Source organism: Oryzias latipes, chromosome 1 (assembly GCF_053564925.1).
Source record: "Oryzias latipes strain Hd-rR chromosome 1, Olatipes_Hd-rR_3.1".
Lineage (NCBI taxonomy): Eukaryota > Metazoa > Chordata > Actinopteri > Beloniformes > Adrianichthyidae > Oryzias > Oryzias latipes.
In genome coordinates, this window is record NC_136237.1 from 14,631,790 (window position 1) to 14,657,307 (window position 25,518).

Here is a 25,518-nt window from a genome sequence, read left to right on the forward strand (position 1 = left end):
TATTGCTTGGCTTCTGAAGTACAAAAAATGTGGATTATGGTGTCCCACAGAGAGAAAAGCTCTTTCAACTGTAAAACCCACAAAGACAAATTAAAAGCAACAACCAATCTCACAGAAAAATGGAAAAGCCCTAAGTAAACAAGAATATGTTGAAAGATGTCTACATGTGGACGATGTATAAGAGGCTGAAGAGGAAATAATCAAGCATTGCCAAAAAAGAAGATTTAAAGAGGAATTCTCCTATTTACAAAGTGGAGATGGGGTGAAAAGATCCAGCAATGTCTAATAATTATGTCCAATCATAAAAAAAAGTGTACTACGAGTATGTGGACCGCTTAGCTGATCTTCTTTGCCAATTAATACAGATTAACAGAAATGCTTTTTCATTTTCACAATGTAACTGCATCAAATGACTCAAAAATCAAATTAAAAATCATCCTCCAATTTTTTTTTTTCCATTTTCTTCCTCAACACTGCTTATTCTGTGACATAACTGAAGCGAAAATGCAAAGAAAGGGATTGTATTTCGTTTTCACATCCACTGGGTGAAAAGTGACACATAATTCAAAGATAATGCAAAGAGACACCGACATGCCGAGGAGCAGTGCAGCCAGGCTCGTAGCTTTGTGTTAGCGGCCAGGGGAGGTTGCTTTGTTACGCCGTGGACTCCTGTTTGCCGCCTTCTGCGTTCCGGAGCAAGTGTAATTTTTTAACAAATAGGTCTATAATCACATCATAGATGATAGATTTTAGACAAAAAAGACCAACATTATATTTATGTTTATACGTTTAATTTTAACAATATAAAAACGTGAACATGCTAAAGTTGTATTTGTTTTTCTTTTGTCTAAATAAGAAATGTGACTTTAACAAAAATGTTTTATTTCTTTTTGGGTGATTACATTGCTTCATTTTAGTTTAAATGTGTCTATTGGCCACTTCACCTTAATCCTGTTTCTGTTTGAAATGTAATTTGTCCTTCAATCCAGAGATTATTTGAAAGCAGCTGTTTCTTTTATAAAGATGACTTCGAGCGAAAACTGGAATCTCTGACTGTTAATTTGATTTGGATTTGATTTGAAATGGTTTATTTCAAGCTATCAAATAAGAATAGTACACAAAAACATTACAATAATCAGTTATACATTCATACAATGACGTATCATATTTGGGATAATTAGACATAAAATTATTTATTGCTTGAAAGGTAGTGGAAGGAAGCGAATTTATATGATACCGTAAACATTTTATTACATGATTTATTGTTATCCGGTTCACAACTTTATCAGACAGAAATAAGAATCCTTAGCACATGAAGACAAAGATGAATCACTTAAAATATTATGTAAAAAATAACTATTTTAGAAATCCACATGGAAAATGCAGATCAATTATCTAAAATACATACAGATTATGTTAATTATAAAAATCGTGCACATGATTAAAAAAATACTATATCAGTAAAATAGACATAACACTGTTTCAAAAATCTTAATAGCAAAAATCGATCAAGTATCAAAAGTTGAAAATATGTGCAAATTATTTTTCATTAGGAAAAATCATGAATCCATTTTTGGAGCAAGTAAAGTAATTGTCAGGAATGATCACAGGGCTGGACCCAGATGCAGAGATTTAGTGGTTTTAATTTCTTGTACAGGCTTAAACAATAGCTCTGGAAATAACCAAACAACCTAGCACAGGACAAAGGGAGACAGACTATTTAAGACATGAGGGAGGGAACACAGATGGAACCAATCAGAGGAAATTACAGTCACACCTGTGGGGAACAGACAGGGGCAGGAAGGAACATGGCCTGAAATGAGAGGAGTGTTAGTGTTTCAAAATAAAACAGGAAGTGCAACACGAGACAACACAGATGACAGACCAGAAGTGCACAACTCAGGACAAATGATAAGAACGACAAGACATGACAATACCCCCCCCTCAAGGACCGACACCAGACGGTCCAGAACCACGTGACTTAAAGAAGTCAGTCAGGAGAGATCTGTCCACAATGAACTGTTCAGGAACCCACTGCCGCTCCTCCGGACCATAACCCTCCCAGTCCACCAGAAACTGCCGACCTCGACCCCTGTTCCTGACAGACAGGATCCTCCGCACTGTATAAACCGGACCACCCCCCACCATCCTGGGAGGAGGAGGGGGCACTGAGGGGGGGACCAGGGGACTGTCCACCACCGGCTTTATCTTGCTAACATGAAAGGTGGGATGCACCCGGAGGGATCGAGGCAGACGAAGGCGAACCGCAGCCGGATTGATGACCTTGGAAATCGGAAAGGGACCCACAAACCGTGGAGCCAGTTTTCTGCAAGGAACGTGCAGGTTGAGGTCCCTGGCCGAGAGCCAGACCTTCTGTCCGGGTCGATAGACGGGAGCGGGGCGCCTCCTGCGATCCGCAGCCTTCTTGACCCTGTCCTGTTGGCGGACCAGGACCTGTCGGGCAGCCTCCCAGATGTGACGACAGCGGCGAACCAGGGCGTGGGCAGATGGAACAGATACCTCTGGCTCCAGATCTGCAAACAGGGGAGGTTCATAACCGAATACACACTTGAATGGTGAGAGCCCCGTGGCCGAGGTAGGCAAGGTGTTGTGGGCGTACTCCACCCAGACCAGGTGCCTGCTCCATGTTGAGGGGTTCTGGGAGACCAAACACCGGAGGCCGGTTTCCAGTTGCTGGTTGAGGCGTTCAGTCTGGCCATTTGATTCAGGATGATACCCCGAGGTCAGGCTGACCGTGGCGCCAATGAGCCGGCAGAACTCTTTCCAAAACCGGGACACGAACTGAGGCCCTCGGTCTGAAACGATGTCTTTAGGGAAGCCATGGTATCTTACTATTTGGTTCATTATAATTTCTGCTGTAGCCTTGGCTGATGGCAGTCTTGGCAGGGCAATGAACCTGACCATCTTCGAAAATCTGTCCACGACAGTTAAAACAGTGGTGTGACCTCGTGAGACCGGGAGGCCCGTGACAAAGTCCATTGATATTTCAGCCCAAGGCCTGGAGGGAATGGGAAGCGGTTGAAGAAGTCCCATGCGGTTTCTGGTGGATGTCTTGTTCCTGGCACAGACTGAACATGCAGAGATGTACTCCCGGACCTCCAGCTCCATTCGTGGCCACCAGAACCTCCGGGAGATGGCGTGCATAGTCCGCCGGACTCCCGGATGGCAGGAAAGCAGCGAGGTGTGGGCCCAGTGAATCACCCTTGAGCGTAAGGTCTGAGGAACAAACAGGCGATCTTTCGGGCATCCACTGGGCAACTGCACCCCACTGTTAGCCTGCTTAACCTCTGTTTCTATCTGCCAAGTCACCGCTCCAACCACACAGGTCAGTGGAAGGATGGGCTCAGGTTCCTTGGCATCAGGCTCGGGGTCGTACAGACGAGACAGGGCATCCGGCTTGGTGTTCTTGGACCCCGGCCTGTAAGATAGAGTGAAAGAGAACCGATTAAAGAAAAGTCTCCACCTGGCCTGGCGAGAATTAAGTCTCTTTGCATTTCGGATATACTCCAGATTTTTATGGTCCGTCCATACAATGAAGGGGTGTTCTGCTCCTTCCAACCAGTGCCGCCACTCCTCCAGCGCCACCTTAACTGCCAGCAGCTCCCTGTTGCCGACGTCGTAGTTGCGTTCTGCCTTGGACAGTCGCCTAGACAGGTACGCACAGGGGTGCATCTTCCCGTCTTGCTCGGACCGTTGGGAGAGGACCGCCCCAATTCCCTCATTGGAAGCATCCACCTCCACTACAAACTGACGGCGAGGGTCGGGCATGGTGAGCAGTGGAGCAGATGAGAAGCGTCTTTTCAGAGCCTGGAAGGCAGCCTCTGCCTCTGATGTCCACCGGAAACTAACATGGGGAGACGTGAGAGCATGGAGAGGGGCAGCAATGGTGCTGAAGCCCCGGATGAAGCGCCTATAGAAGTTTGCAAACCCCAGAAACTGCTGAAGTTTCTTGCGGCTCATGGGTGTCGGCCAGTCCGTCACAGCACTGACTTTGGCAGAGTCCATCTCAACCTTCCCTGCTGAAACCACAAACCCCAAAAAGGAGACGGTTGAGACATGAAACTCGCTTTTCTCTGCTTTCACGTACAGGTTGTTTTCCAGAAGACGCTGAAGAACTGCGGTAACATGAGATCTGTGAGAGTTCAAGTCAGGGGAATAAATGAGGATGTCATCTAGATAGACATACACAAAGTGATCCAGAAAGTCTCGAAGAACATCATTAATCATGGCCTGAAATACAGCAGGAGCGTTGGTGAGACCAAACGGCATAACTAAGTATTCGTAATGGCCTTTAGGAGTGTTGAATCCCGTCTTCCATTCGTCCCCCTCCCGGATTCTAACCAAGTGATAAGCGTTACGAAGGTCAAGTTTTGTACATACCTTGGCCTGCTGGAGCTGGTCAAAGACAGAGGTCATAAGAGGCAAGGGGTATCTGTTTTTTATTGTTATGTTGTTCAGAGCACTGTAGTCGACGCAGGGCCTGAGGGTCCCATCTTTTTTACCCACAAAGAAAAAACCAGCACCCGCTGCAGAGGAGGAAGGACGGATGAGGCCCGCTGCAAGTGATCCATCTATGTAATCATTCAGTGCCTGTCGTTCTGAAGCAGAGATAGAGTAAAGATGCCCCTTAGGAATGGTGGAACCTGGAACAAGATCAATGGCGCAATCATAAGGGCGATGCGGTGGAAGACTCAGAGCCTTTGACTTACTGAAGACCTCTTCCAGATGATGGTAACAGGAAGGCACTTTACTCAGGTCCGGGGTCTCTGAACCTGAAGCAGAATGGACAGAGATGGGTTTACTGACCATTGTGTGTCGTTTTCCAGTGGTGATGGGATGACGGTGTTTATCACATTCAGGCCCCCATCCCAGAATATTCCCAGTTGACCAGTCAACCTGGGGGCTATGTTTACACAGCCATGGATAACCCAGGACCAGAGTCTTAGAGGGGCATTTGAATAAATAAAAGTTCATGATTTCCTGATGTTCACCTATGGATAGCTTGAGAGGTTCAGAAATGTGTGTAATATTAAACAATCCTCTTCCATCAAGACCACTGGCCTGGATGGGTCTTTCAAGGAGGTGAGATTTCAGTCCCAATCTGTCAGCCAGCTCCCAATCCAATAAACTTTCATCAGCGCCTGAGTCTATGAGAGCTGTGAGTCCTGTGGTGTTGCCGTGGTGAGTTACCTCTATGGGCGTCAGGCTCCGGGTGAATTTAACAGCAGTGGTGACTTGACTCACCATTGCCGGTGTCTTCATAGGGCAGGAGGAGACGAGATGGTTAAGCTCCCCGCAGTAGTAACACCGACCTTCCCGCTGGCGGCGCTGCCGTTCCTCGGCAGAGATCCGCGCCCGGCCCACCTGCATGGGTTCTTCACCGCTGTCCGCTGAGGAAAAGCGATGCAGATCGGGAGAAAAACGGCGGAAACCTCGTCCAGCTGAATCAGTCCTTTGAGTAGACCCCTCTCCTGAAGGTCTGCTGCTCCGCAGGCAAGACAATTCATGAATCCGGTTATCCGTACGGATGGCGAGAGCGATGAGGGAATCCAGATCTTGAGGTAAATCCAGTGGCACGAGCTGCTCCTGGATGCGCGGCGCCAGCCCCTTCAGGAAGATGTCATACAGCGCCGTGGAGTTCCACCCGCTCTCTGCCGCTGACGTGCGGAAACGGATGGCGTAATCACAAACAGATTCACTACCTTGTCTTATGTTGGTGAGTTCTCGCGCTTTCTCCCGGCTGGTTGATACTGGATCAAAGGTGATCTGTAGGGCATGTTGGAAGGCAACGAGGGATGAACAGATAGGAGAGTTGCGAGCCCACTCTGCCATGGCCCATGCACGAGCCCTCCCCGAAAGATGAGAGACCATGAAAGCAATCCTGGCTCTGTCAGACACAAAGGCATGGGGTGAATGTTCAAAGTGAATGGAGCAGTCTGTTAGAAAGTTCTTACACATTCCCAGCTCTCCAGAGTAACGTTCTGGTGGGGCGATCTTATTTTCCAAACTCCTAGCAGGCATGGCAGAAGAGGGAGCTGAGGCTGGTGTAGAAAGATCAGGTGGAGCGGCGGTCCTGAGCTGCCCTAGATGGAGGTCCTGTACTTGGGTGGAAACCTGGACCATATGGGATGCCAGAGTCTTCTGGAAGTCCTCCTGCTGGGAAAGGCGGGCTTCCAGGCGTTGCAGAATGGCTGTGAGACTGCTGCTCTCTGCTGAGTCCATACTGGCCAGGTTGTACTGTCAGGAATGATCACAGGGCTGGACCCAGATGCAGAGATTTAGTGGTTTTAATTTCTTGTACAGGCTTAAACAATAGCTCTGGAAATAACCAAACAACCTGGCACAGGACAAAGGGAGACAGACTATTTAAGACATGAGGGAGGGAACACAGATGGAACCAATCAGAGGAAATTACAGTCACACCTGTGGGGAACAGACAGGGGCAGGAAGGAACATGGCCTGAAATGAGAGGAGTGTTAGTGTTTCAAAATAAAACAGGAAGTGCAACACGAGACAACACAGATGACAGACCAGAAGTGCACAACTCAGGACAAATGATAAGAACGACAAGACATGACAGTAATATAATTAAAAATCAATCAATTTAATCATCATCAATAAATGATTAAGCATTTTTTAAAGTCTTCTTCTTTCTTTCGCCTTCTCCCATCATGGGTCGCCACAGCGAACGAGTCGCATGGTAAACTTGGCAATGTTTTACGCCGGATGCCCTTCCTGACGCAACCCTCTCATAGAGAAGGGAACAGGGAGCAGCCCGGATTTGAACCCTGTTTTCACAAACGGAAGGCGCCGCAAACCAGCACGAGCTGAACCAGCTCCCTAAGCATTTATTTAAAGTACTTTTTATAAAAAGGTAATGCTGAGAAATAAAATAAAAAAGGGTCCATATTCTGTCGAGTGATCAAGGTTGGTATTCCTTCTTCTGCTGATTAACAGCCGTCCTTCTGGTTTAAACAGAGTTTATAGTTCTCTTCGCTGTTATGTCTGCATACATAAGATGAAGGTCCCCTTCCTTCTTTGGCTGTTATCAGCGGCCCTAAAAGTTGACGTCAAGTTGTCTGCAGGTCAGAACGCTGCTGAAAATTAGGGTCACTTCAGACTTTTAGAGAAAGCGATGAATCCAGGCGTCATATTTCTTGAATTTATTTGGCTCTTTGATTTATTATTGCATGTTGGTTCTGACGTCCATGATCAAACACTTCTCAAAATCCTTCATGGTGTTAACAACCAGAACCTTGGACCGGTCCGGTGGACCGAGTGGTTTGAGGTAAATCCTGCAGCCTTTAACCCAAGTGTTCTCAATCTGCTTACTCTTCCTGAGAAGCCTGGCATGTTTGGCGATTTCAGTATTCCTTCTGGTCAGATGGTCATTTAGATAAGCAGCAGATCCTTTCAGATTCTTACTTTGATTCATCAGAGCTAGCTTGTTTTTTTGATTCACAAAACTGATGAGGATCGCTGGTTTATCCGTCTCCTTTCTCCTGGGCAGCGAGTGGCAGGTCTCGATGGTATTTAGATCCAGGAAAATTCCTTTAGACGTGAGGAATGATTCCACTTGATGTTCCAGAGACTCTCCATCACTCCCGGTTTCAGAAGAAGTGCTAGCAATGCTAGCGCAAATAGCATTAGCAATTCTAACTCCAGCTGCATTTATCTTTGCCCGAGGTTTGATCCGTAATCCAGTGAGAATGACATTATTCATCTTTCCTTGTTGTTCCACATCGTCCAGTCTTTTCTTTAGAATGTCGACCCGGTTATCTCGTTGCTCGTTTTTAGCTCGGAGTCTTCGGAATTCTTCCATTAGCTCCATTAGAGGAGTTGGCTTAGCGGTCACTTGCTCCATGAAAGGATACAACGCAGCTTGGATATCATCAAGAATCTTTTAAGGTCTTCATAGTCACTTGTTGCTTGGTTTTTCTTAGGGGCCATGGTCAGCTCTCTTTTTTTTTTCTTTCTGTGGAGAAAATCAACTTTTAAGTCTCTTGAAGATAGTTGTATAGCTGCCGTGAGCGAGAGTCTTATCTCACAACACATTAACTCTCAACACAACACATTTACTTACAACACAACACAATAACTCACAACACAACACATTACCTCACAACACAACGCATTAACTCACAACACAATAACTCACAACACAACACAATAACTCACAACTGAAGTGAAGCTGCAATGGAAGTGCTTTTATTCTGAAATTTCCACTGGACCGAGCGGCTAACTACGCTAAGTTAATGTGTTGTGTTGTGAGTTAATGTGTTGTGTGTTAAGTTATTGTGTTGTGAGGTAAGTTATTGCGTTGTGTCTTGAGTTAATATGTTGTGTGGTAAGTTAATGTGTTGTGACCCTTCTGGGCCATGTCTAATATAAAAAAAAATATACAAAAGACTGGTTTACTTTTAAATCTCTTGCTCATTTTGGCCAGATTTCATATTCATAAAGGTACTTCTCAGGTCAAAAACCCAGTTTCATTGTATTTTTTTCTCAGATAAATCAGTATATCAATAGTATTCACAATTCTGAGAAGCAAAAAGCAATCAAGTCTGTGCTAACACTACCAACCTACAGTCAAATTGGGTGCATCGTGCATATGAAAGTGGTATGCATTATTTACCTACTACATGAGTCTTAAGATAAGTGTGACATTGCAATGGTTGCATTGCAAAAACAATATTTTTAGCTTTGGTTTCAGTGACTCTGGAGGGTTCTCCATCCGATGTATGTGTGTCAGTGTAATAAATAGAAAATAAATTGAAAACAGAAAAAAAATGAAACACTGTGGAAAAGAGTTTCAATGAAAGATTATAGATTGAACTCTTGTGGTCCTGTGAGAGTTTAGCAAAACCAAAAGAATCTCCATTTAAATTGTGTATATTCTTTATGTATTAGACTTACAAATACAGTACCAGTGTTGCCAGATTGGGCGGTTTTCCGCCCAATTGGGCGGTTTTGGTTCTAAATTTGCGGGTAAAAATGGCTTTAGGCGGGTATGCATAATTTGGGCGGTTTTAGGGTCGGTTCGGCGGGTTTTTCTCCTCATGAATATATAATAACGGACTACGTTAGGCTGTGTGCCTGTTGTAGTCTCTCTGACAGAGTCTGACAGAGTCTGAAGCCAAAGCCCCTCCCCCGCTTCTCTACCTGTTCACCTGTTCACATCCTCTGCAGCTGAGAGTTGTTTTTTTGGTCATTTGAGTGACAAAGATGGATAGGATCAGTAATGAATCTTTCAGAGGAATAGCTCATGTTAAATGTTTTCAAGATAAATACAGGGAAGCAGATTGAGATGGTTTGGACACATAGAAAAGAGGGACGGTCATTATTTATGGATGCTTTAATTGGAGCAACCAGGAAAGAGGTCTACAGGAAGTACCATGAGGGGGTTCATGGATGTGGTGAAGGAGAAGATGTGGGTGGTTGGTGTGAGAAAGGAGGATGCAGAAATGGGGATTACTGAATTTCTATACCGTAAGTCGCTCTGGAGAATAGGTCGCAGTATGTGTGGACGTGAATGTTGATTTTTTTCATGTGCTTCTAGCATATGGCGTTCAAGCAGCTCTGTCGCTACCCAATACTAGTACATGTATTCACTTTAGGAAAAGGCCTGATGTGAAATGTCAAAGCGGTGCATATCTCGCAAATCTTGCTCCAGGCTTTTTTTTCTCAGCTCTATTATGAAATATGAAAGACTTGGTGTCATATAATTCTGGCCAAGCATGAAATGCAAATATTTATCCTTCATGATCAATTTAAAAACGGTTGGCACTTCTGTGTTTTGAAAAGAACACTATCGATATGTCACAACCAAATCAGAGTCCCTGACTGGTCAAAGCTTAACTGGTTTAACTTTTGATGCATGCTCAGTTGCTGTGTGTTTTGTACATGGAGCCTGAAAACAGTCGTAAAATCTTGTTTAGCTACGTGGAAGTGAACATAGAAGCTCAAAACGCAAATTTATTTGCATTTACGTATACTTTTTCAATGAAACCACCATATCGCTTGAACCCACATTTATGATTCCAGAGTGAACGAATCATAATACATTGATACTTATTTAGCCTTAATAAAACATAAAAGTAATCTAGTATAGTTGTGTAATAAAGTGATCCCTCGCTATAACGCGGTTTACTTTTCACGGTTTCGCTACTTTACAGATTTGCATCGTGCATTGTTCTCTGCATTCTGAATGGTTAAAAAGTCACTCCGCTCCTTCTCTACCTGTGCGTCAATAACTTTGCAGTTTAATATGTACACGTGCGTAAAACAGCTTGCCAAAGTTACATTACGTACGTGCAAATTGTCTTGCAATTTCGAGTTTCTCTAAAACCCATAATGTCAACAAAACGACATCTTTTTGCAAAGAAGAAAAAAGAGCGACAACAACTGGCTATCACTATGTTCTTCTCCTGAACAAACACACCTGCACCGCAGGCTTCAAAAGAAAAAAAACACTGCAGGGCGGAGTCAGGATGCAGCGGCTCAGTCTGAAGAGCAGTGAAATACACCTGAGTCACTATTTGTCCGACTGTACTTTGTATTTTTTTTCATAATCATTTTAAATTTTCTCCGGTTTAATCCTATTACGGGGGGGGGGGGGGGGGGGGGGGGGGCTAATCTCTGCAATTTGAAGCCTTCTGTTCATATTGACGATTAAAATTATTATTTGACAGTACAAAAATTATTTGTTGAAAGAAACGCTTCTAAAGCACTTTTATTTGTGAAACAAATGCTTGAGCCTGTAAAATGGTTTATTTTTTTCACTGTATAATAGTGTCTAATTGTACAATTGTAAAAAAAAAAAAAAAAAAGATTCTATTTCACGGATTTTGCCTATCACGGGTTCTTTTTGGGAACGTAACCCCCGCAAAAAACGAGTTTACTGTGCATGAACAATCATCCAGATAACTATAGCCTAAAGAACATTCTAACGAGTCAACTAAACTCTTTATATTACATTATCACTAAATCCACTCAGTTCTACATCCTCTGTCACCTCTAAACCAGTGGACTTTATCCAGCCCGTCTCTACGCTTGGCCCGGCCCCCGAAAACAATATCAGAGACAAATGTTTTGTTTTGTTTTTTTCCCAGTCTGGCCACGCGATCGGAACATGCATAGAATATGACATTTTATTCCTCCCCTTTGCAGTCTATGCCCCTATTTGAAGCCCCGCCAAAAATTACTTACAATTCTCAAAAGATTATTTTAATGCGATCATGCATGCATGCATGCATGCTGTCCTGTTCCATATGTGCAGCTCTCCAGTATCCTGATCTACATAAATCTTGGTAACACTTTTTATTAAGATTCCTTAACAAGCTTTGTTAATGCATTAACAAGCATAATATAATTTTAATTTTTTTATTATTATTGTTTGGGGTTTTAGTAAGACATTTATTAACATTATAGATGTCTCACCCAAGCCCAAACAATAATAATACTTCTTTATTTGTTAACAAAGGTTGTTAATAAATATTATTAAGCTTATTAACACTGACACATTTGTTAGACACCTATAATGTCAATACATGTATCATTAGCATCTTAAAAATATCCTAATAATAATGCTTGTAAATGTGTTAACCAAGTAATTTAGTAACACCTTAATAGACTTATTGTACTAATAAATGTCTTACTGACACCCTATAAATTCATTTAGAATGCTTGTTAATTTGTTAACAAAGCTTGTAAAGGAATCTTAATATAAAGTGTTACACAATTATTTGATCACATTTAGATCTTTCTTTTCATTCTATAATTCTGTACTTATTTTTCTATGACAGTTTGAACTTTAAGAGTTTAAACAAGTGAGAGAAGTGTGAAAATGTTCATGTGTCTGAGAAAAGTAGGAAAGTAAAGTGTGTTGTGAGGAGTATTACAACCTTAAAAAACTGCAATATTACCTATTAAGAGTTATTTCTACAACGTAATATCCGTGAAGACTTAACTGGCAGCTTAGATGGCAGCCCTCCAAGTATTTTTTCAATTTCTTAATATTGTTTTTTTTTTTTCACAAATTGGAGAACAATTTATCAAAGGAGGTTTGAGATGGCCGTGATGGGCGTCCTGAATTTTTTTTAAGAGATTTTGCCTGTTGATGAGTGTTCTGTCAGCTACTTTGTTATAGTAAAGAAGAGTCCAAACACACATTTGTCATCTACTTCACTTCACTTATTGATGAATAAAATTCAGTAAAGTTTTATTAATAAAAAGGATTTCTGCAAACCAACGTACAATGTACATTTCAAACACATGAGACTTTTTGAAAATATTGAAAGTTAAATGGCATTTCTTTGTAAAAATTGTGTTTGTTTTCTCCACCTTCATGAATACCCTCAGAGAAATAGAGATAAAATATTGATAAAAGCTGATAAATTAACACTTTATTCTAAATGAACATTCACTAAAAGGTAACATGACAATAAGAGAATGTGCAGATTAACACAAAGTTAGTGAAAATTATGCCAATTAGAGAAATAAAGATTGTCTGATCTCTTTTTTTAACTCTTTTTTTCTTTCTGAGGCAAAAAGATATATAAAAAATAAAGTGTGACTATTCTGATGAAAAGTAGTAGTATCAAATGTATGATCTCCCCTTTAATTAGCAAAAATGCCAATCATTTGAAAATTGATCTTGAAGGAAAAATTGTGGTTTTGTCAACAAGTCCTTCATATATTGGAATACAGTGTTCCCCCACTTATTCACATTTCAGTATTTGCTGTTTCACGTATTCGCAGATTTTTTTTTCAGGCACACGACTTCTCCGGTTCATCACAAATATTCAGGCAGCTCAAATTGCTTGCATGAAACTTTTGCGTCCGAAGGAGGTGCTGAGGTGGAGGAGGGGAGCAGAGATGAAGAGTACGCCAGCCCATCAACTTCCTTGCCGACTTATGCGTAAATATGGGGGGAGGACTGTAGAGCCATGAAAGAAAAAGTCTGGATCCAGATTTAAGAGATTTGCATCGCTTTGGACATTTTGCACCAAGCCTCTTCCAACTCTAGGTGGCACACATGTGCTAATAACGGGTAGCGACAGATAGCGACAGTCAAGCACATGGGTCGGCAACTTTTCACTCAAATAGCCAGTTGGATCAGTTTCCCACAGAAATGAAAGCACAGGGAGCCGCAACACTAGGGGTGTTAGAAAAAAGTGTTTCACCGATGTTGCGATAGTTCATTTGTCAATACTTGTACTGATTCAAGATGCTGTCAGGATATTTATTTAATTAAATTATTTACAAGCACGAGGTTTCTTTTGATCTTTTGTCCATTTTCCACAACCTTGAATAGACTTTTCTGTCTTTGTTGTGGGGTCTAAGCCCATCCCCCGCCTCTCTACCTGTTCACATCCTCTGCAGCTCCAAGTTGTTTTCACCTGCGTGATACCCTCCCTCCAGCGTGTTCTACACAGATAGCGGAACATACGGTTATCATAGCAGTGAGTTGACAGGATATTGAGGGGGCCCTTATGCAAATGTAATAAATTTTATGCGGAAATGAGAATGGTTTTAGTCTAGGAAAAACAATTTTTTGGGGTGCTAATGTGTCCCCTACGAGATTACCAATGACTGCCTTTCTAAAAGAACTTTCCATCCCATAACAGACTCTGGTCGGCGTTCACAGCTGAAGACACCCCCCCCCCCCCCTCCGCCTGTTCACGCTGCTTTTCTCCTCCGTGTGTTAAAGGCACTATGGCAATCTTAGAACATGATAGTTATTTTACAAAATCAAAAAGAGCCGAAGCACAAGTTAGATGAAAAAGCATGCAGCTCCGGAGTCCCAGGTTGCAGACCCCTGGTCTAGTATGACTGCTGCTTGCCAAACGCGTGTTTAATGCCTTAACCCATGTGCTATCTTAGATGACCCCACCCTTACATTAAGGTGTTATTCCTACCATGATAAAGGTGGATAAAGTTGGAAAGATTTCATGTATTCCATGGACACCAGTGAAGATCACAAATCATTGAAGAAAAAAGGTTCAGCGCACTGTCCAGTGGGTCTAGATGACCCAACTCCCAATGTTAAAGTGCCTAGGATAGCACTTCATCCTCCTGTTGATTTTTTTGGACACATCAAGTTTCTGAAGTAAAACTATTCAATTCAATTCAAAAGAAACCTCAGAAGGAGGATGAAGAAGGGATCCCTCCAGGATGGACAGGCGATGTACCAGAACTCTTAGAGAAGAATTAGCTTATCTAACGCTGCAACTACATGTTTAAATAGTCCAGCAGATGGGCTTCATCCAGATGAGTTGGGGGATGCGAGCCAGAGGTAGGGTCCACAACCAAGTATAGGAGCAGGAGAAGAGACGAGGTACATAGTCAGGTACAGGAGCACAGACTAGCCAGAGGTAAGGTCCACAGCCAAGTACAGGAGCACGGAATCTGGAATCATTCTCTCTCCCCTGGAGCTACTATCGAGAAAAGAGGAGAGAAGGAGAGGAGAAGTAGATAAGAGTAGAGTACAGAACACGCCAAAATACCAGCAACAGTTTGTAAAAACCTTGTAAAGACTTACAGAAAATGTTTGACTGCTGTCGTTGCAAACAAAGTATTGAGTTGAACTTTTGTTATTCCCCAAATACTTATTTTCCACCAAAATGTACAGATAAATTCTTTAAAAATCAGACACTGTGTTTTTTTTCTTAATTTTTCTAGTTAAGAAATACATATGATAAAAATTACAGGCTTCTCTCATCTTTTTAAGTGGGAGAACTTGCATAATTGGTGGCTGAGTAAATTCCAAATACTATCTCTAAATACTGTACAGGCATACAGTGTCACCTCATTTACTGATGGAGTCACTTTTTAAAAACGACCTGCGATTTGCAAAGTCTGTGAAGTATTTTATATTACAGTATTCATAAATATATTACAGTATTCATTAAGGTTTTAAAGAACCACTCCACTTAAACTGGTGTTTTTAACATGTTCTTGTGGCCTTTTTTGGGATGATAGAGGACACACATAGAACAAATTGAGCTTAAAATTGCATATCTGAGTATTTCTTTATTCAAATGGCTTTGAATCTGGAGCAGACAAAAAAAATGCTGTTTGAAAAAGGGCTTATTTGTGACGTAAAATATTTGTGGCTAGGTGGGCCACAAGCTCCCCGCTCCGATCTGTTCTGATACATCCACTTGTAGGCAAGTAGATACATGTATGTCTTTGTTTTCCTCGTCCAAGCTGGACCTGGCACCTGACTCAAAACTGGACAGCTGGATGGCTCCAAAAGTGCTCGTAATTTTGGTTACACCAGTAATGTTAGCGTTGGGGTGTGAGTGGCCGTAAGCTAGCGGAAGAGCAAGTTAATAGAGAACTCTCCAGAGTGGGGAGGGGAGGGGCGTGTTGCTCCTTGCCAATGGCTTCACCCACAACTTTTAGGTGAATTTCTAATGAAGTACTGCCGCTCTGCAGGCAATATTTGCCAGAAAATGACACAGGTTTCTTGATTTGGGCTAAAAAAAATCATTATTAAATGACCAGGAAGGCTGTGTGTTTTGGATCGTTGTCCTGTTGGAAGACCCATGATCTGCGACTGAGACCAAGCTTTCGCTTTGTATGCTTCATTTTTGAGTCTACGAACATAGAGCTGATGTGCCTTACCAAAAAGCTCCAGTTTTGTCTCATCTGTCCAAAGGACATTTTCCCAGAAGCTTTGTGGCTTGACAACATGCATCATTGCAAATTCCAGTCTCGCTTTTTTATGATTTCCTGTCAACAGTTGTGTCCTCCTTGGTCATCTCCCATGAAGTCCACTCTGGCTCAAACAACGACAAATGGTGCGATCTGACACTGATGTACCTTGATCTAGGAGTTCACCTTTAATGTCTTTGGAGGTTGTTCTGGGTTCTTTGGATACAGTTCGAACAATCCGTCTCCTCAATTTGTCATTTAATTTTCCTCTTCCGGCCACGTCCAGGCAGGTTGGCTACTGTCTCGTGGGTCTTGAACTTCTGAATAATATGTGCCACTGTTGTCACAGGAACTTCAAGCTGCTTAGAGATGGTTTTATAGCCTTTACCTTTAAAATGTTTGTCTATAATTGTGTTTTTAATGTTTTGGGACAATTCTCTCCTTCGCTCTCTGTTGTCCATGTTCAGTGTGGTACACACCTTTTCACCAAATAGCAACATGACTATTTGTCTCCCTTTAAACAGGCAGACTGACTGATTATGGGTTTGAAAACAGCTGTGATGTCAATTAAAGGACATACCTGAGTTCACCATGATCTCCTGGACAATTAGTTCTCAGTCTTTTATGGAGGTACCATCATTTTCGTCCAGCCCTGTTTCATTACTTTGTTTTTTTTAAATAATTCTGTTAATCAACAACTCAAAAGTAATGGCTGATTTTGATTATTTACTTTCCAATACATTTTAATTTATTGTTACTTTTGAACGTTTCAAGCCATTTCCGTGAGCATTGTGGACTTTCTTTCTTTAACTGAGGGGTACCAACAATTTTGTCCACCACTGTATGTTAGTCAAGGCAGGTGAGCAAATACTTTTGGTAATATAGTGTATTAGTAGGTAATTCTGCTTAACTGGGGCCCTGTCAAAAAGAAAAAAAAAGGTTAAGGGGTAATATCCTCTACTCCCAAAGAGGCATCTCACTGCGTCTCTGTCTGGAGAGGAGAGCGCCGTACTTGCTAAAAAAGAAACAAAAACACAATCCAAACCCAAAAGAGACACTTGCTGTAGGTTCAAAATATTTTTTAAAAGGGTCATTGATCCCAGAAGCCTGAATCTGTGAATACCTCTCTGGCTTAGTTTAATTTACCTTTGTTTAGCTTAGCTGAACTATTTTTGTGTGCCTCCTGCTCAAACTAGTGCCACTATAAAATGTTGGGATCTGTTCATGATATGCAGACTTTTAGCAGAGTATTATCTGTAATAATAATATAAAGTGTTGATCAGTATAAGAATAAAGTAAATCTGACATCCAATTTTGAATTAGTCATCACCCACGTGATCAGGCCAGATTTCCGATTACGGGATCGGATTGGGACATCCCTAGTCATATCTGGCCTTATGGGTGGATACGGCTGTCTGTGGATAGAAAAAAATTTGAAATCCTGTATGGGGCACACAAGTGGCCCACACAAAACTTTAGGATCATTGACCACTTGATGAGCCCATAGAATAAAATGTTCATGCAAAGTTTTTCTGCAGGCATATTGGAGGTGAAAGGTCGTAGCAAACACTTAAACAACACATAAGGGTAAGAGAGGTAAAGTAGGTGAGACGCACGCATGTCGGACGGATGTTTTTTTTTTTTTTTCTACCTACTTTAAACCTGCACAGGGAGCATTAGAGTGCTGTTCAATTGATAAGTGTGTGCTCCATGTGCACCCGTTGCGCTCCCATTGCAGCCTAACTTTTAGAAATTAGGAAATTAGACAATCAGAGTGTAGGTTTTGTGGTCATCCTACGGGCATCCTACGAGCACTTACGTAAGTCAAGGTTGAATGTTGTTCATCTTTGACTGATTCACAGAGAATTTTACTGCAGATGCCCTTCCTGACACAACCTTGTATTTTATCCGGGCTGGGAACCAGCACAGGGGGACGCAGATTTGGGCCCCCTATTGGCTACATACTCTGGCACATAACTGTTATCTCAAAATTTTTAAGGGTCAAATCATGTTGTACATGTCATCTTGAATTTAAACACATTGTATTCTTCAAAAATGTTTATTCATCACCGTGTGTACTATTCAGAGGTGGGGCTTCCCGTCCTTAGAGAAACTCACATAGGCAGGGAAAGATTTGTAACAAAATTGACCCAATTAACATTTCTTCAGTTTGAAGGGAAACAATTTCATTGAGTTCATTCACCCTAGTAAGCAAAGATCATTCTAAAAATAAATCTGTTTGTCTATCAAGGGAACAAGGAACACTGACCACATCATAAAGTCACAAACAATTTTGTACTAAGTAAATATAACATGTAAATTAATGAAGAGATTTGTTATTGTTGTGAAATTCATTAAAGGATTAATTTATTATTGGAAGCCATCCAGTTGTGAAGTATTTTCTTCCATATTTCTTCTAATGACATCCATGTTTGAAAAAGAGTCTTTTAAATTGTCTTTTCTTTTCTTTTCTTTTTTGTCTTTAGATCTACTGCATCTTTTTCATAGAGGGAAGTGTCACCATCATGGGCCAAGATTTGCTGCTGGGTAACAGTCTTCGAAACCCCTTGGCATTGAAAACCTAAAATGGGGAGAAGACTGTCTGCAGAGCTACAAGCTGAGCTCTAATCATTAAGAGGAATCCCTTCTTCTTTTCCCACTCACATTTGGCCTGCTTACCCTTCAATTACAGCTCTTCCAGTCTGAATTTGAACTGCTGCTTTCTCTGCTCACCTCTTTATTATTTTCATTTTTCTACTGAGGTGAAATCAAACCCTTCTATTCCAAATCATGGCCAGTCCATTCTGTTTGTCCTTCCTATCCCCCTCCATGTTTCTTTCTCTCCTATTTCCAGCACTGTTACTCCTTCACCTGCCTGGTACAGTGAAAGGGGACTGCTGGCTGATAGAGGGAGATAAAGGTTACGTTTGGCTGGCTATCTGTAGTCAGAACCAGCCTCCATATGAGACCATCCCTCAGCACATCAACAGCACGGTCAGTATGAGCATGTCTATTTGTAAACTTTTTTTGCACCCTCGGTCTCCTTTCAGAAAACCACATGAAGTCTGAGCAAATATTTCCAACTGCAGTCAGGTATCAACTGTGAAATACAAGTTCATCAAAATTATGTCAAATTTTTTTCCAATATTTGTTGCTAAGAAAGAACAGCAAACCCATTGATTATGAAACTCTCTTTTTGTAAAGGTAACTCCAAGGAGACTTTTGCAAATAAAGTTTCAATTTCTTTTTTAAAGTCCCACTCCGTTCATCTTTTGATCTAGTTTCAAAGCGTTTCCAGTGGTTTTAATTATGATTAGCCAAAATCAAAGTCCTTGTGTCGTTTTTTAGGAGATAGTTTCTGCAGAGCCGCAGTAGTTCATTAGAAATGTACATCTAATTTGTGCGCGTGACTGATGACACAGAGGTAACGCTCTGCTGATATTCCATTGCTCCTTTGTTTACATTTTCTCTCACTAGCTTACAGATCTGGGGGGTATTCCAGAAAGCAGGTTATGCTAGCTCCCACGATAAGTTTGAGGCTAAGGAAGTTGATAACCTCAGCTTTCGGTTCCAGAAATGGAGGTATATTTCAGGGTAGGTCAAGTTACCATGGCAACTCATGCTCTGAACATAACCTGGTCCGGAGCAGGTTCAGTTGAAGATTAGTTTGTTTACAGAGAGGTGAAACAGCATGGCGTGTCCATTTGAAGATGATTTAGTGGATGAAGAAGCTCAGATAATACTTTTTCCACCATGAGAGGGTGATAAGACCACATATGGATGTTGGAAAGATAAACTTTTTTACTTTGATCTAACGTAATTATTTGCTTCAGTTAAGATAAATCATTTTTTTGTTAGGTCACCTTAAAAATAACACATAGTTTTCAGACAATTATTTTCCTTTTATTCAAATTAATTCAATTAAGTAGGTGTAACTTTGATGCTGCTGTTAGATCGGCACCGCAAGGGATTCTGGGATATCATTCCCTTTGCCTGTCTGGACGGATTTGGGTTTAAGTGTGGGTTTTTTACAAAATGTGTTTAGTTGTATAGCTGTTTTACTGTGTTTCACTGTGTTTTGCCGAGCTATTTTGTCCTACTATGCTTAAGTCTCTGCACCATGAGTGAGAGTAAAGTAGAGGATGATGAGTTTATATAGCACCTCTACCACCCAATCCTGTTATGACAGTGATGGAATATTCTGTGATGAATTTTTGCACTCCGTGCATTTTTTTCCGTTCTTTTTATTGTTATAAAAATGAGCATATCTGCCGGCTCAAACTTAGACATATGAAAGTTCAAGAAATATAAGTAATTAAGATGGAAAAAAGATTGATGAAGTAATGTGACATTTAGTTAGATAAATACGTAAATTTGAGTTGTATAAACAATTATTGAGTTTGAATAAATTTAACTAAATTATCTTTCAGCCGTGTTACTTTTTGATGGACTTATAATTTCTATCCGCCGTCATTAAAATCTCAGACTGCGTCTCACTTCCGTCTCAAGTGTCGCGCTTTCTTTTTTTCTCTCCACGCGTTTCCATGGTGACTCCAGAAATCGGCGATCTATTGAGAATGTCTTTATGTACCGTGCGTTAACCCAGGGTTACCAAGTTGAGCGTAATTACGCCAACTCATATCCGGTCTTTTGGAACCGACATACCCAGAGTAAGCAAGTTCAGGCGGATTTCAGCCAGAGTTCAGGTTCAAAGTCAGGCTAGTTTAAACATGCTTCCTGGAATACCCCCCTGAACTGTGCGAGTGTAAACAAAGGAATAATAGGATATTAGCGGGGGGTTACTTCCACCCAAACAGTCCTGCCCACAACTCAGAGGCAAACCATATCCTAATTTCCCATCATTCCTTTGTTTACACTCTCTCCTGCTAGCTTACATATCCTCAAAACACCAAGCTAACATCAGCTGTGCACCAAAAGTATGAGTAATAACAGTTATACCAGAGCTATGTAACTGTGCAGTTTTGTGCCAGATGTCAGCTCGGACGAGGAAAACCAAGATGTTACTGCATTTTATGTCTGCAAGTAGATGCATCAGAATGGAACTGAAAGCTTTTTCAAAGAACGTGTTTTTATCTGCACCTGGTCCATCCATTCTAATGAAGAAATACTGAGAAACACAGTTTTAATCTTGAATTATTTTATATATGCCCTCCATCATGAAGAAAAAAAATGCTACAAAAACCTGTTAAAAACACCAAAAACACATATTTCATTGGAGTGGGTCTTTAAACAATTCTTTGGTTATTTTTGGAAATAATTATCTAAACAAATCAAATTCATTCAAATATTTTAAAGAATACTAACTGAGAAAAATTACAGTAAATTGTACTCATATGTCAAATATAAAAATATCGAATAATAATAATTAAGTTAACATTTGCATCATTCTATTACATTAATATTTTCCATGAAGAATCCAAACCACCTGCAAATCAAATCAGTGAACTCACAATACCATTTAGTCAACATCCATTCAAACTACAAAAAAATTCACATACATATGGACGCATGACACTTAAATAGATAGATGACTTTATTAATCCCACAATGGGGAAATTTCATTTATCTGTGGCAGCAACACGACATTCAGAAATAATCTATATAATATAACATCAATAAAGGACATCACAAATTACATTTATATTAGATAATTAAAAATATTACTAAAATTATTATGAAAATTATTATCAAAAATGAGATTCTTATTAAATAAAGAAATAAATATTAAATAAATACAGCTGCAAAAGTGTAAAAAACATGCGGTCTGCAAAACATGTAAACTGTAAAAAAACATTACAAATTTTTTCAAAATACAGAAATAACTAATGAAGTTCACACCAAGAACAAAAACAAACAACTGTTCAGGAACAAAAAACAATTTAAAATTGAAAAACAACAACTACAACAAAAGTAAATGAATCAATGACTAAACAGAAAAACACCCCTGGGGCCGTGGAGTGTCACTTTGACACGGTGTTGTACAGTCTGATGGCTTTGGGGAGGAATGACCTGCGGTAGCGCTCCTTCTTACACTGAGGGTGCAACAGTCTTGTGCTGAAGGAGCTGGTCAGCGCCTCTACAGTTTGGTGTAGGGGGTGGGAGGGGTTATCCATGATGGATGTCAGCTTAGCTAACATCCTCCTGTCCGCCACCTCCTCGATGGACTCAAGTGTGCAGCCCAGGACAGAGCCGGCCCTCCTAACCAGTTGTTAGCTTTGAGATAAATTAATAATATAAATTGCTGTTTTTTTGTTTTGAACATTACAATTTGAATGTAAAATTGCAAAAAATTGATGACTTCACCTTTTATAATAATTGATCAGGAAAATCAAGTCTTTATCATCAAACTGACTTTCTTAGAATATTTTATAGGTATGTTTTGCTTATGCTTGGCTTATTTTTTGAGAATACATGAAAAAGCTTTTTTTTAATGTGTGTATTTCGGCCTCTACTCAGTGCTATGTTTAGGTTTTAAATCTCCACTGATACTTTTTTTTCAATTATTCCCCCATGAGTCCATTGTTATAAAAGAGTAATAGTAAAAGAAAATCCATGCTCTGTGTTTGTCTATGTTTACAGCTTTTTATTGTTTGTTGTTTTAAGTCATGTCCAGGTTTTTAGTCATTTACATTCTTTTAAGTTTCTGTTCATCACTCTCATACCTTTGGGTCACCTACAACATCTATAACAATGCAGCAGTAACTGCTCAGCTCATGGGAATGTTTTTTATTTTATTTATAGTACAACTACCCATTGTTTTAACTATATCTACTTCAAAATATTCTATAATATGCAATATACAACATTTTTTATGAAATTATGCAAATATGAATCAAACCACTGGCTCCAAAATTAACATGATTAATAATTACTTGAAAGCAAAAACGCTAATTATTTTTTCTGTCATTTTTGGAAATAAAGTCTGGCATCAAGGGCTTGACAACTAGATTGCTATTTCTTTTGCATAAATATTTGCTTTCAAGTCATATTATTGTACTAGGTTTTCTTACCCATTCCTTCCATCCATCAATGTTTGTCTGTGAGGTGGATGGTTTTTATTTTGTTTTTATATGTATTTGTGCATATACAGTACAGTAGCATGATCTGGCTTTCATGTCTAATGTGATGTTTTGAAAAAAAAAAAATACACACCTATATGTACTGCTGGTAAAACATTTGTTTAGCTAGTAATAGTTTAATTGTCTGTCTAAAAAGTAAAGCGTATGCTCTGGAGGTCTTAAAATGCTTTAAATACTTGTAATTTGCAAACTTGACAAAGATGCAGCCATCTTTTAGTACATCCGCTTAACCTTTCAAGCTTTTACTGTTATTGACTGTTTAATATCAAACCTGTTTTCATTTAAGTTGCCTATTTTAATCATTGCTAATCCAAAGCCCATAAACCTATGGAAACATATTAAGTTCATTGATGTAGCTTGTAGTTAACCACAGTGTGTTTACTAATGCCCATTTACCAGTAAATTACATCTGCAACTCTTTATAATACGTATATGACAGCTTTTACAAAATGTCACAACATTTAAAACAAACACAAAACAAAGCGAAAATAAAAAAGTCGTGAGGAAAAATGATCATTCATTGTAAAATACAGATTTTAATGTCAAGCAGCAATGTTTCCTTTCAAAAATATTGTCCTTTTTTCTCCCTCACAGGTTCATGACCTGAGACTGAATGAAAACAAGCTCAAGGCAGTTCTTTTTACCTCCATGTACCGCTTCACTAACTTAACTGACCTCAATCTAACCAAGAATGACATTAGTTACATTGAGGATGGAGCCTTTGCTGGACAAGCCAATCTGCAGGTTTGGAGAGGTTTTCAACATTCTGTTTAAAACTTGTTTGATTGGATTTTTTTAAATTGAAGTTGCCTACACGTTACAAGTTTATGAACTTAATTTTGCTTTTTAAACTTAATATTGTCAGAAACTAAGCTAGGAGCAAACACTTCCTGGGTTTTGCTATAACACAAGTAAACAATTTAGCAATGCACTAGATGTAGAAATATAAACTTCATTTATTTTATGTAAAATTGTCAGTGTTTTTTGTTTTGACATCACAAATCTTTTGTCTGTTGCTTTTGTATGACAACAAAAGCAACAAGCATTGCTACTATTATTATTACTTTTAGTAGTAGTAGTAGTAATATTAGTTGTATGAAACAAGATTTGCATAGGGGGTTTCTTTTACTTTTAGTATTATAAGGAAAAGTCTGTGACATTTATTTAAAGTTGTTTAAATTGGCCAATGTGTTTAATATTAGTGATTTAAAAAATGATGGCCCTGGAGGATCATATTGTTCATTTTAAGTAGAACTTTATTAGTTTCACATTCATTTTTTGTTAAGGGTGTTTGTATATGATAAAGTGCAAACATTTTATACCATACGGTATAGCTTTACTCTTTTGTAAATTACATGTTACTTTTAAGTGCTACTCTGTTTCATTGTCAGGTTCTTCAGCTAGGCTACAACAAACTAACCAACCTGACAGAAGGCATGTTGAGAGGTTTAGGTCGGATGCAGTGCCTCTTCTTACAACACAACCTCATTGAGGTCATTGCCACCAATGCCTTCTGGGAGTGCCCTAACCTCAGTAGCCTGGACTTATCTTCTAATAAGCTGGCTCGTCTTGACCCATCGACCTTTACTGTCCTCAGCAGGCTCATGGTCTGTGAATTGGGAGGCAATCCGTTCCACTGTGGCTGTGATCTCTACAGTTTTCTTACTTGGCTGGAGGAATTTAACAATGTCACCCACACCTATGATCGTCTCCAGTGTGAAACTCCACCAGAAATGAATGGCTATCCACTACTGAGCCCATTGCCTGGGCATGGCAGAAACGCTCGTTACATTCTTCTATCTGTCTGCCGTGATGGGGTAATTATTCCAGGGATGACTTCCCAAATGCCAGACCAAGATGGCTCAGGCTTGGGTTTGGATAATTCAGACCAAGGTCTGTATCATCAACCAACCATTTCATCCACTGCTGACCTCAGCTATAAAAAACAGATTTCTTTGGAGCTCGATACAGTTACATCCTTTTCTGCATCTCTGAAAGTTCAGATTCCAGAGCCACATAGTAAGATGTACATTTTGTCTCAGTATAACCAAACCTATGCTGAAGACATCAAGCCCCTTAAAAAAAATAAGGAGATTGTAACTTTGGACAAGTTGAAACCACACACCAATTACACAGTCTGTGTGGTCTCTGCAAGGAAATCTCAGCGCTACAACCATACTTGTTTGCCATTTACCACAAAAACTAAGGGGCCAGAGGACCAGCGAGCTAATCCATCCACTACAACCCACTACATCATGACCATCTTGGGATGCTTGTTTGGCATGGTCATTGTGCTTGGATTTGTTTATTACTGCCTTAGAAGACGACGCATTCAGGAAGAAAAAGAAAAAGCTATAAGTGTGAAGAAAACCATTTTGAAAATGAGGTAAAATTAAAAATGTATTTTTTTTTAAATTTGTTCTATGTAAAGGGCCAAATCTCTTGTGACCTGAAATAGAAATACAAATGCCTCTTTTTGGTTTTATAAATTAAATGATGTTTTAGATCAAGTCTCTGCTGTAGGGAAGAGGTAATTGGTTTTTGCCTCATTACTTTGTTTTCTGAAAGGCTCCATTTAATCAAAGCCAAATCTTTAACAATTTTTCAAACTATTAACTTTATTAGTGTTTGGGGCATTCTATTCTTCATCGTTTATTTTAGCTGTAATTAAAGTCATGAGTAACCTTTCTGTTCCATCACAAAACCTACAGAAGGGAGTCAATGTAACTACAATACA

At 40.1% G+C, this 25,518-nt stretch overlaps 1 protein-coding gene across 4 annotated transcripts in view; it reads left to right on the forward strand.

Annotated features, from left to right (window-relative positions):
• The window catches only part of LOC101160457 (protein phosphatase 1 regulatory subunit 29), a 450,803-nt gene that overhangs the window by 359,912 nt on the left and 65,373 nt on the right, over nucleotides 1-25,518 (forward strand). For all 4 annotated transcript variants that reach the window (XR_013653967.1, XR_013653962.1, XR_013653972.1 and 1 more), the window contains 3 exons: nucleotides 18,168-18,675; nucleotides 23,376-23,525; nucleotides 24,173-25,167. Coding sequence is in view for 1 of the 4 variants with exons in the window: in XM_078942528.1 (XP_078798654.1) it covers nucleotides 18,472-18,675; nucleotides 23,376-23,525; nucleotides 24,173-25,167 (1,349 nt within the window). In the remaining 3 variants the exon portion in view is untranslated. The remainder of the gene's footprint in view (nucleotides 1-18,167; nucleotides 18,676-23,375; nucleotides 23,526-24,172; nucleotides 25,168-25,518) is intronic.